General features: G+C 30.8%; 1 protein-coding gene across 1 annotated transcript; it reads left to right on the forward strand.

Annotated features, from left to right (window-relative positions):
- The first annotated feature begins 6,162 nt into the window (after window positions 1-6,162).
- Window positions 6,163-11,123, forward strand: LOC105180031 (zinc finger protein JAGGED-like). The gene is made up of 5 exons (XM_088885003.1): window positions 6,163-6,346; window positions 6,886-7,020; window positions 7,315-7,399; window positions 8,029-8,090; window positions 10,901-11,123. Exons 1-4 carry the CDS (start codon window positions 6,163-6,165, stop codon window positions 8,048-8,050), a joined length of 426 nt encoding a protein of 141 aa, XP_088741129.1. The 3' UTR covers window positions 8,051-8,090; window positions 10,901-11,123.
- Window positions 11,124-13,312: the final 2,189 nt, after the last annotated feature.

Here is a 13,312-nt window from a genome sequence, read left to right on the forward strand (position 1 = left end):
AATATGCATGTAACTCTCATACACAAATTAGTGTTCATCAATACATTAAAAAATATAAAATAAAAAGAGAAGAGAGAGAGAGAGAGAGAGAGAGAGAGAGAGAGAGAGATAATTTTAAGATGGAGAGAAAATAATTTTTTCCATAGATCAAACTGTAAACTCCCCTCCAGAGACAGAGAGAGAGAAAAGAATCTTTTCCATAGATCGAACTCTAAACTCCCTTCCAGAGAGAGAGAGAGATAGAAAAGAATCTTTTCCACAGATCGAACTCTAAACTCCCCTCCAGAGAGAGGGAGAGAGAGAGAGAAAAAGAGTTTTAAAATGGAGAAGAAATTATCTTTTCTACAGATCGAAATCTATGTAAAAAGAAAAATTTGAGAAATGCCAATTTGAATTTTTTTTTTCTGAAAAGCTTGATTTCAAAATTGAAAGGAAAAAACAATAGAATTGTTTTTACACTTTAATATTGAGCACTTACCGATTTTACGTTAGTATTTCTTATAAAATTTATATTTAAATAAAAGATCTAAACAAAAGAAGAAGACCAAAGACACAAACATATATTTTTTTTAGAAAAAAAGAAAGAGAAAAAAAAAATGAAAGAAAGAGAAAAAAAATGAAAGATCTGTGTTGTGATGGACTCTCAAAGGTACTTGTCGTGATGGTGGTTGTGGAGGGGGTGGCGGAGGAGGTGTTGGAAAATTAAAATCGAGTGGCTACGGGAAGAGTACACCATTAACTCTCCAACAACCATAGATATAATCTCTTTCAAGTATTGTTTCCATCTACAAGGTAAAATTGAACATATGTTAGAGCCTATATAAAACTGTAAAATACAATTGAAAATCAAATGAAGTTGAATTATTGAATAAAGATCTACATTTCTCCCTTCGTTTGAATTGTGCTCCATCTTCACTTGTGTATACAAAGAGTTCTTTGAATGCGTGTGTGTGTGTGTGTGTGTGAGAGAGAGAGAGAGAGAGAGAGAGAGAGAGAGTAGAGAATGGAGTGGAGAAAGACAATAGGGTGAGATAGCTATCAATAGACAATTAATTATGTATGTGAGAGTGTGTGAAATTATAAAAAATAAATGTAATAGAGATAATTCCCATAATTTTGTTTAACAATATGTCACGGACTTGTATAAGATTTTCTCATAACAAATAACAAGAATGATGCCATGTGAACATATTGTATTGACGTGATATGATTCTTACTGTGTGCTATAGAACAACAAATATTGCAAATATTTTTTAAAATATAATTTCTTACGAGTCCTTGAATAAATAGATAGAATGAAATTGCTAATTACAAAAGATTTCAAGTCAAAAGGAAAAAGAAAGCAATAACAACAACAACAATAGATAAACAAAACTTTAATACGAAATATGAGTATATTTATGATTGTGTCCAAAATCGGAACATTTATAATGTTGCACCAATTTAAATAACACTAATCTAACTAAATTAGCAAAAATTACTTCTAAATAAAAAAAAATCCACCATAAATTTTTAGAGTCCGAAGTTACTCACTAACCATTTATAATTCATAATATAGTAAATCATATAATATACATCATAAAATGTCTTTTCCATGATTCTCTATAAATGTGCTGGAAATTTAAGAGATTTTTAAAAATATAAAGCCTATTGTTAATGAGATTAATGATACATAATCGTAATTAAAGTGTATGTATATAGACTGCATTTTGCATTTTTCCATTTCTGCTATTGTGGAGTGGATACTAAATTTACTATATGGTCTCGGTGCAATATGAACTTTTAAGTTTTATGTGTAATTATTCATATATTAGTACTCGAATAAAATTTTAGTTATCTATATTTTTCCTAAACAATTTTAGTTGCATATAGAAATGAACAAATATATTAATGATTAGAATTTAGAAGTATATGGATCATTAATATGGTCGTATATGTTCATATATAATTAATATGAATTTTTGTTACGTACATAATTTTCATTACGGAAATGCAATTTTTAATGCGTACGGATATGTAATTTTTGCTGTGTATGGATGGTCATAATTAATTGAGAAAAAATATGATTTTAGTCCTGTGATTTAGGGATTGATATTTTTTGTCTTGTATGAATTGATTTTCTCAATTTAGTCCTATAACTTCAAAATTGCAGCAATTTTATTTTTTGAGCTAATTTGATCAAAAATTGCTCGTGACTTGCACATAACCTAATTAAGTTGCAATTTTATTCTTATCAATCAATTTCATACAGGATCAAAATTGCCAACACCCTAAGTTCCAGGACAAAAAATACAAACCTCTCATAAGTTATAAGATTAAAAATGCAACCACCGTAAATTACAGAACTAAAATTATATATTTTTTCTAGTTAATTCAATATGAATATGAGCTATTTACGATATTCGCATAAAACAACTATATGGAAAAATTATATTTTTTATCATATTTTTTATATCATGAATGATGTATCATATGATGTAGTGTGGTTATGACAAGATCATAAATGATAATAACTTTATGTCGAAACATATAACTTGTTACATGAAAGCAAATGATTGGCTACTCTATTATGAACTATAATAAGATGAAAAACAAAAGAAGTCCGACATAGAAGAATTTTCATACTGTTAAGTCTACGAAATAGTGTCAGTTTGATTTTAGTGTATCTTTTATAATATGTGTCAACTTAACTAACATACACGTGAAGCTGCATAAACTAATATATTTTTTGTATCTACTTAAATAAGAAATATGTGTTGTTATATTCAACTAACATATCTTCTATATGAAGTTAACTGATAGACACATAGTTAAGAGACACGAGCTGTTATATCAACCAACATATTTTCTTTATCTACTTGATTAGGATACACATAGTTAAGAGACACGTGCAATTATATTAACTAATATAGACACGTAGTTGTATTAACTAACATATCGTTTTGTATCTACTTAACTAAGAGATACGTGCAGTATATTAACTAAGGCAAAATTGCAAAATTAGTCCTGTATATTAGGGGGGGTGGCAAAATTGGTCCCCTAGCTATGAGACTGGCAATTTTAGTCCTTTATGTTTAAAATTTGTAGCAATTTTGGTCCTTCTAGCCAAAAGTGATTGGAAATTGACAAATCAAATTGGGGATTAGGGTTTCGGCGACAAATGGACATTACTACACAGGTAGCATCCTACGTGGATGCTGACGTGATAAAAAAAAAGGTTAACCATCACCCACCACCACCAAGCCGGTCGCCGGAATTTTTTTTCCGGCGCGTCTCCGGCCACGCGTACCACCACTAAACTCGCCATCCTACGCTGATTCCAACCCTATAGCATGTGTTTCAATCAGAGTTCAAACATGCCCCCAATTGTTGATTATAGTCTTATCCTAAAACCTAGATTTATTTTCTTTCTCTTCTCGATTCACCGCCGTCCGACCTACCCACTGTTCGAGACCACCACCAATCAACTCCCCATCCTCCGGCGAGTTGATTGCACCCAAGCCCATCCATTGTCATCAACTATTCGGTCGGTTCTCTTCATTTTTATTTTCGTCACTTTTTCTCCGCGCCCACCATTGATTTTTCCGTTATATTTCCGTCACCAGCGATTATCTGGTTGGCGGACCAACACCTTTGTGTTCGCTCCCCAAGGCGCACACATCACTCCGATCAGTTTCCGTCAACGTTACATCCACGACTTCTCCTTAATGTTTTATTTTAGTGGCAATTTTAGTCCTATATGTTTTAATTTAGTAGCAATTTTGGTCCTTCCGACCAGAATTACCAGTCAGCAGCCATGTAAGATGTCACGTGTTTAAGTAGAGACCAGTTGGCAACCGAAACCCTAAACCCCAATTTTTTCGGCTAATTTTTGGGTAATTTTGGCCGGAAGGACCAAAATTGCCACTAAATGAAAACATATAGGACTAAAATTGCCAGTTCAGTAGTTGCAGGATTAATTTTGCCACCCCCCTATACTTACAGGACTAATTTTGCAATTTTGCCTATAACTAATGTACTTTCTCTATCTACTTAATTAAGAGATGCATGTAGGTATATTAACTAATGTACCTTTTCGGTCTTGGTGGTTCCCGTACGTTCTCGCACCTCATTAGTCTAGCTCTCCTCTAGTCACTCTTTCATTGATATTAGATACTTGTTTTCTATATCAGGATAGACTTCTTCAGTCATTGGGAACACCACCCTCTGCCCAAGTTGGATTTCTTTCGCCTCCATCTTTCTTCTATTCAAACTCTCATATAGTAACAAAACACTATGTTGTCTTCCCTGTTATGATCTTTGATGCAAGAAAAGAAAAATATACATAAGACGGTCATACTAATTTTTGTTATTTCTCACATTTCAAATTCGATTGTTTTGTGCAATTCCTTTTTTGTGTAGCAAAAATGTTAGAAGATGAAATCTTTTGCTTTTCCACATTCAATTTAAATGTGCAATATAAGTGCAAGGTCCTCTATTTTTATTAAAATTATTTCTTTTATGATTTACATATATATAGTGGATATAAAAAAAGCATGACTTAATGAAAAAAAGATTAAAGCAACCTCCAACATTTGAAAATATATTCAAATTGTTCCTCGCATCTTAAAAATCTCAGCACAGTTGCTCTAGATTCTATAATTCTAGATGCAATTAGATTCCATTTTTTTTTTTCTGAAGATCCTTCATTGCTTGGCCGTGTTTACTCCCGCAAGAATTAAATCTTAATTATTACTTGATGAAGTGGACCAACAAACATATATTAAAAGGGTGAGAATGATTTGTAATTCATGTGCACACAATTTTTTTTCTTTGTGGCTAGTGTGCAAGAGGTTATATATATATATACTGGTAGTACTTGTCGAACTTCAAAATTTCTCAGCCATTCACGTTCTTCTTCTGGCGTGAGAAGTTTTGAATCAATCCTCTTGGGATCATTGTAATATTTTTTCAGGAATTTTTATGAGAAATTCCCTCATTTGTATTTTCAGAATCTGAAAATATTTCATATTTTCATTGTAACTCGAACTTTCATTCGGTTTGATTTTCTCTTTAAAGAATTTTCTTCATTAGTGGATAAATAATATCATTAAGCTTGTTGTTTTGAGATCATATATATAAACTAAAATACCATATTTTAATATAATCTAAAACTAAAATATAAGATGTTGACATAATTCTAATATATAGTGAATAAATGTATTTTTGTTTTTTCATACGCATTATATTAAATATTTGCTTACAAAAAAATTATCAAAACATACTAATTGTTGGTTAAGCTTGTTTTTAGATAAAAGAAAGCAAAATACCATAATTTAATATCATCCAAAATTAAAATATAATATATTGGCTAACAATTATAATATATGGTGAAAATTTTGAAATATAAGCATTTTGTTGTAGTGGATATTGAAATTATAATGATAAAATTTATATGAATTATATTAAATATTTATATACAAAAAAATTTACCAGAATGTACTAAATTATTGATTAAGTTTATTTCTGGATAATATAAACTAAAATATCATATTTTAATATCATTTAAAACTAAAATATGAGATAGTACCACACTGTTCCTTTTATTTATCCAAAAAAAAAAATTATTTTATTCTTAACTCAAATATTCACTTTACCATCATTTTGAGAAATTTTGTAATTTAGATTTCATAATTTTATGATTTTAATATATTAATTTATATTTTATAATATATCATTCGACTAATATAATTAACATAATTGTTAGATCTGATTGGCTAAAATTTTCAATCGATATATAATAAAATAGAATCATTGAGACTATCCACTTAAGCGCCACTTATCCGCAAATGTGGACAACCTGAATGAGCTTTATTATGCCAAATGAAACATAGTATATTTTTTAGATAAAAATAAAAAAACTATTAGACTTCATCCAAAATAGATCTTAGCAATATTATCTAACAACTCTGTGGATAAAGAATTAAAAATATTAAAGTATATTATATTTTTATCTTTTATTTTTTGAAGTATATTCAATATCTTTTTTGATAAATACTGAATAAAATAAAGAAAAAAATCTCTCAAATTTATTTTTAATTTGAATTTCCAAGCAAATGTTTACCGTTGGAGGCTAATTTTTATAAGCATTCTAAATTAAAAAGAAAAAAAAAAAAGAAAGAAATGTTACCGTTGATTGGCCCACTATATATTACACAATTTCATCTTTTCAAACTCTTCGATCAGTTTCCTTCACTTCCTCTCTCTTTGTTCTTGTTTTTCCAGGAGACCAGAGGGAAATCCATTAGACCCGAAGATTACACTAAAGATGGTATACAGGCCTCAGAGGACAGCTCCTCGTCTGCTGGTACATTACTTTGTCTTTAGTACCTGCGGTTTTTTTATTACATCTTCTTGAAGTTAAGCAAAAAGTAAAAGAAAAAGATGAAACCAAGATTACAACTGATCAGTCAATGAAATTTTCTGAAATTCTGTAATAATATATATATATATATATATCATCTTCTTACCCTTCCCTTATGCCCTGGATTACGAAAAGGGAACAGTTTTCAGAATTCGATTCTTGTGTTTTTGTGCTTCTCAGAAACTTTTGATATCAATTTCTGTTTCTTCTGCGAAGATATTTTGCTTGCGCAATAAAACTGAAAACTCTCTTGCTCAAATCTTCAATTAATCAACAAATTCCCCCCAAAATCTTAATTCAGATTCTCTCTACCTTTCTTGAAAAGAGTTTTCGGGCTTTTCATGGGATTTTGTAGTATGAAAAGGAAACCCCTCTAGTAAGTATGATAAGACAGGAAGAAAAATCTTGATTGGGGTGAATTAGGTTGGAATTTAGGTATAAGATTAGTCTGATCAAAGTTGATGTAATTGGCATATTTGCAGGAGGCTACAGGAAAAAGAAAAGCGGCGCTAAGGAGGGAAAAGATGAGGCCGGGAAGGTCTACGAGTGCAGGTTTTGTTCCCTCAAGTTCTGCAAGTCTCAAGCCCTTGGGGGACACATGAACCGCCACCGTCAAGGCAACCTCTTTTCATTGCCCTAATTTCAATGTTCTACGTTTTTCTACACATTATAAAATCAAGACAATTTCCATCACTGCATCTTTCTTATTAACCCTCAATAAATAAAAGTAGAGTTGTAAAATACTCCCCTTCGATTTTTCGCCAATTAGTTTTCCTTGTACAGTGGAGCATTGTCTTGTCAATCCCTGTTCTCATTCATGTAAGGAAAATGTTTCTGGGCTACTGTATTTTCTTTTTTTTTTTCTTTGGATTCTTGCTGAAATTTTTTATTTCTTCATTATATTTTCTCAGATAGGGAGACAGAAACCTTGAACAAGGCTCGTCAACTGGTCTTCACTAACGATTTGGCTCCTGCTCACCTAGGTTATGTTTCAAGGTATATGTATGAACTCTCCCCATCCCTTTTCTTCCTTTTCTTAATTCATTTTTAAATTTTAGATGTTCAAACTTTGAGATACTAAGAAAACAAAGAAAAGGGCTCAAGGTTCTATATATGTTCTATTACTGATCGATATTCCTTCTACAAATTCTTCAGTGCAATGTTATTCTGTCTTTTTAATTTTTTTTGTTGTTTCTTTTCCCCATTTGGCTGTAATGATTTGAAGTGTTGAGACTATTTTTCATGGGCTCTTGAAAGGATTTTGAGAAAATGACGATGTTTGTACATTATTCTAGCAGCTGTAAGTTCTTTCGTGAAAATTTCTGTTGACGTATATTTGACAAAAGCATATCTCGTGTTTCCCTTGTTTACACTGTATATCTCCACTCTTTAAATACGAAATAATAATTTTATTTGTTAAAAGTAAACATTTCAGATTTATGCATGCATTGAAATTTTAAAAATCTTCACTATATTGAACACAAGAATATTGTGAGATGTTTTTTGATTTTATTCTTCTATCCTCTTGCTTAGCCATATGCTTATCTAGTCTTTCTTTTGTTTTTTTGGGTTTGGGTCTTTCCCTTCTTGTAATGGAATTTAATCACATTTGCATGTTTTCACAGTGGATTCCCATTTGGTGGTTGATAGTGGAAACCAAACTTGAGACTGCAAGCCATCAGAATTGGTAAGTCTGTGTGAGAGGTTAGTGATGTTTTCGCAAATTTTCTGCAATTTAGCTGCTAGTGAGGCTTCCTTCGCTAGCACTTTGGTTTGAAAAAGTTTTGGCTTTGATCGGCAACTGGGAGTCTACTACTTTAGGAGCAGTAAGTTACTACTTTGTCTTAACTGCTATTATCTTTGTTACCAGTCAATTTCTGTTGCATATTATGCCTTTGAATTGGAGAATGCCACATGTATTTATGTTGTTATCTTCTATGTCTTGGTTTATTCGTAGTTCTGCCTTATTAGCATGTTTATTGTTAGCAATTATTTTATTGAATAGAGATGTCATATTATTTATTAGCAATTATTTTATTTGCAAGCTTATTGTTAGCAGTATTGTCATTGTCTATGTCTTGCTAGTGCCATTAAAATTGTGAATTGTCTAGCATGTTTGAAGTCCCAAAGAGTATCAGACAGATATGACGAATCATCATTAGAAAATTCCAAACGTATGTATTCTGCAATTAAAAATGGTGGCCTAACACATGTAGCATGCATATATTTGATTCTACAAGTGAAGCATATTAATAGTATTATAGGTTATGTGTACTCGTTTATTAAAGGTTGAAGGTTTTGGATTTGGTTTTGCAAATTCTGTGTTACCGAAAAACTTTATATTGCTAAAAATTGTGTGGGAATCAAAAGGGTTGAGTAGGATTTAAACACTCAATTGGGACACATTTTGGCCACTAAAAGTATGCTTTTTGATGATATTTTAGAACCTAATGTTAACTTGTGTATCTTCATATTCCTCTCGTCAAATTTCTAACCGAAAAGAAACCAATGTCCTTATTAGTTCTTTCTTGCCGACTTTTCTCCCATATTTTGAAATCAAGGAGGTTGAAACCATTAAATTTATACTTTGTAAACTTCAAATCCAAATTTTGTGCGCTGATTTCTTTGAAAAACTCACGTGACCATCATTTTGACTCGGAAAGAATAGGATTGGGAATGTTTGAGGTTGTTGAAATGTGAATGGTGCAAGTATAGAGTTGAGACCTAAATTGGAGAGCGAATCTCCCCTTTTTTTGTAAATTTATTCTTGATTAATTCGTCGTGTTGGGTTTTCTTCATGAGCTTATTTTGAAACTTTTTGTTGTTATACATTTAAAATTATTGTATGAATTTACAGAAATCATGTTGGTTCATGTTTAACATCTATGTTTGCAGGTGTATCATAAAAAAATATCGAAAATCTATATTATCCAACTATGAGTTATTTTATTTTGTGGACTTTGGAAAATAAAATACTATGCTAAAGCGTAGAGCGGTTGTCTTTCTAGCCAATTAAAATTTTTTAAGAAGATTTCATGAATTTTGTAAATATATGTAATCTCAAACATTTGATAAATATTTTTAATGAACAAATTAATACTAGATATGGGATTTTTTTTAGTTTTATTGAATAATCAACCATAGTATATTTCTAAAAAAATTATTTTCTTTTTTATTCTTTTACTAAGATTTGTTTTCTCTTGTCAAGTGCTTTGTGTTATCAACTCATGTTTTCAAAATCAGTATCAAAATGCACTAATTTCTTTAAGATAAATTTACAGACTTTGAATATTTTGTGCAATTTTAATAAGTATATAGATGTATTTCATTTACTTGTTTGTGGATAAGTGCCTAAAAAAGTCACATGTTTTTATTTTCAAAGAAAGTCATTAATTGATCTTTATTGTCATTTAAAGCAGTTTTTGTATTCTTGGAAACACTTTGAAGTTTGAAGTGCATTCGATTTATTACTTTAGAACAAATGAAATTTTTTTTCTTTAGAATTCCATAAAAGTGTGTAATTAACTTTGTTGTTGTGATAAATAATTGTATTGATAATACTTAAAGAACTACATGCATTACCTATATTGCTACTCGCCAAGATGTGGTAACAAATTTTTTAAAATGATAGGTGTACAAGTAATATAAAAATAAATAATGAGATTGGCATCTAGACAACCGCTTTATCTTGTAGTGTATGATATTTTATTTCTGAAATTCAAAAATAAACTAATTTGTGGTTGCGTAGTAGTGATTTTCAATAAATTTTACTATGATACACCTGCAAAGGTTGGACGTTGACATGGACAAATATGGTGTTTCTGTACAATTTGTACAAAAGTTTTAAATGCATGACAATCAAAAGGTTTTGAAAAAGCAAATTGGATAAAACCTAACATAATGAATAATTTGGGAATAAATTAACAAAAACAATGGAGGATTATCTCCCTTTTAGGCGTCAACTCCGAACTACCTTGCATTCTTCACATTTAAACTGACCTCAAAGTTCATAATCCTATTACTTCCAAGTTAGAATGTTGAGAATGTGAAGGTTTCATAGAAATCACGTGCATTTTTGGATTTGAAGTATACAAAGAAAAAATACAATGGTTTCACCCTTTCTTGAATTTTAAAATATGGAAAAAAAATCGATGGAGAATAACTAGATAGGGACAAAGGTTTGCGTCTTTGGTTAGAAAAATGGTAGAGAGGAAGAGATAGATACATTAGGTTATCATGTTGTTCTAGATAGTGTCAAAAAGCACATTCTTTTTAGTGGTCAATGTGAAACAATTGAGTGTTTGAATCTCCTACTTCAATTCTTAAATTTCCCCGCACAGTTTTTAACGACATGAAGTTATTTTGGCAAGCACATAATTGAGAAATCAAATACAAACTCTAGAGCCATCAATCGTAATAGATGTATATTGATAGATACATTATGCATTTTGCTCTTTACATACTTTAAATGATACTGATATTGTTGATTATGTGCAGGGTAATGCTAGTGAAGATGATCCGACAAGTGTTAGCCAAATGATACAGTCGTCAACTTGCTTCACTAACACACTAGCTTTCATGACACACACAAGAGCCTTGCGGTTCCTTTTTTAGGACATCGATATCTATTATCTTTAGAACAAATTTGACCTATTGTAAATAAAGAATACTTTGTTTGTAGTACTTTTGGTCTTCAGTGGAAAAAGCCTTTGTGATTTAAGTTCCTCTTTTTATTTTATATTCTTTCAATTTTTAATGTGACGCAACACCACTTACAAAGTATTAGAAATATGTCTATATGACTTAAACATGATTAGTGGAAAGAGAGCATTATTTATCAAGCATATCAAATAACTCGTTGTGTTGGATCCAAGAAAGTAGTAATTGCAAGAAACAAGTAAAAGATAGTGTTGCACCATCAAAGTGTAGTTGATCTCGTTGTGGAGTTTACCACATCAATGAGGGTTCATGTAATTATTATGACATAGCTCAACTTATTAAGTAAGTACGGAACCAAATAAAGCAATCCCTAGAATTCATAGTTGAATAGAGAAATATTAGACAATTTGTAGTTCAAAGCAATTAATTTAAGCATTTCATTTACATGCATAAACACGGCAAACAACTAATAATAACCTTGAATACACTTAAAACATGGATCTTCCCATTGGACCTCTCATTCACCAGCCTCTGTCCTGTCTTTTTATGATCTCTGCAATAATCTATTAAACCAATCATGTCCATATTTATGGGTTGCAGTCAAAAGAATATACAGTAAAACCTCTATAAATTAAAACCTTGGGACCATGAAATTTTATTAATTTAGAGAGATATTAATTTATCGATAAATTAATATTTTATTAATTAAAAGAGAGATTTTTTTTTTAAATTCAGCAAATTTAGTACATATGTATTGAAAATAAATGAATTCATATATGTTTCATTGATTATATTCATGCATCAATTAATTTTTTATAACTAATTAAATATATTCATGTATAATATCAATTCATTATTTATAATTAACTATTATATTCATAGACACATGTATCAATTCATTGAAATAACTTAAATATACATGTTTACATTAATTTATTGCACTTAAATAACTATTATACCCAATTAAATATATTCATGCATGATGAATGAAACATATATACTACATAAATCTCAATATGATAATAAAATAATTTATAATACCCAATCATGTCTTCTCATCTAAAAGGCATCGCAAAATCATCCATGAATGATCAAATGCGTAAAGCATTACAAACTTCACATTTTAGTAAACTACCATAATATTTATAATTGTAATATTTATGAATTATTAATTTAGAGTTTTAATGGGACCTAATATTTATAAAGGAATTTTTTAAAAAATTATTATTTTATTATCTTATCGAATTTGATGATTTTTTACAAAGGCCCAAGTCGGGACCGGAAGATTTTATTATTTTAGAGAGTTTATTAATTTATAAAGTATTAATTTATAGAGGTTTTACTGTACTACAAGGAAAGCATCTGCAGACCCATGAATGTAAGAAGTTCCAAATGTGTATCCCATCACTCCACATATGAGGAAGTGATTGGTAGAACCTGTTGAATTCAGCTCAAGTTCCATCTCCTTCACATACTGCAACATCTTCTTCTGCTAACTCTGTTTTTGCTACTGTGGTTCTGCAGCGAAGGAGTCGTGTTTCTCCTTCGTTACATTTTTATTAGTTGTGCTTTACACTTTCATTAGTTGGCATTAGTGGCTTAGGTGGCAACTGATTTGGAATCAGAGTTGTTATTTTTGTTTTAGTTCGTTACACAGTTTCTTCTTCACCACCTTTGTATCTGTATTTAAACTGAAATTGTACCAGTTCTTGTTGAATGAATGAAAACACAACTTCAGTCCTCTACATTTCTTGCTCTGTAACCCAATACCCATGGGGCTTATGCCTAATTTTATCATGGTATCAGAGCAATCATCTTGATGGTCTTTGCATACGAAGTGCTTTGAACGATCAATTTCACTCATCTAAACCTTACATTCGATGAGAATGGTGAGCTCATCAACTAATACACCTGTGTTTCCTTCCATAGCAATTGGAACTGGGAATCATCACATGGTAATGGTTTCTGCTCTATTTAGTGGGAGCAATTGGCTATCCTGGAGTAGGTATATAAGGATAGCTTAAGAAAGCAAGGATAAGTTGCCATTTATCGACGGCACAGGACTACAGCCTGCGATTAGGACTCCTCAACACAGATAGTGGAGGATTACAGACTATATGGTATGGACATGGATCAACACCATCTCCAAAGACTTGGTAAACGCATACCTGTATGAAAGTTCTTTTAGAAATCTCTGGTTGGAACTTGAAGCAAGGTACGGTGAGTGTGACGGAACTCTGCTATACAAGC

This window comes from Sesamum indicum, linkage group LG9, assembly GCF_026168435.1.
Source record: "Sesamum indicum cultivar Baizhima isolate 11 linkage group LG9, ASM2616843v1, whole genome shotgun sequence".
Taxonomy (NCBI): Eukaryota; Viridiplantae; Streptophyta; class Magnoliopsida; order Lamiales; family Pedaliaceae; genus Sesamum; species Sesamum indicum.

Bases quoted from the DNA above. Each gene is read 5' to 3' on its own strand.
- LOC105180031 (XM_088885003.1), top strand. From the start codon at position 6,163: ATGTTACCGTTGATTGGCCCACTATATATTACACAATTTCATCTTTTC. The intron at 6,347-6,885 runs GTACATTACTTT...GCATATTTGCAG, and splicing joins GGACAGCTCCTCGTCTGCTG to GAGGCTACAGGAAAAAGAAA. The intron at 7,021-7,314 runs GCAACCTCTTTT...ATATTTTCTCAG, and splicing joins CATGAACCGCCACCGTCAAG to ATAGGGAGACAGAAACCTTG.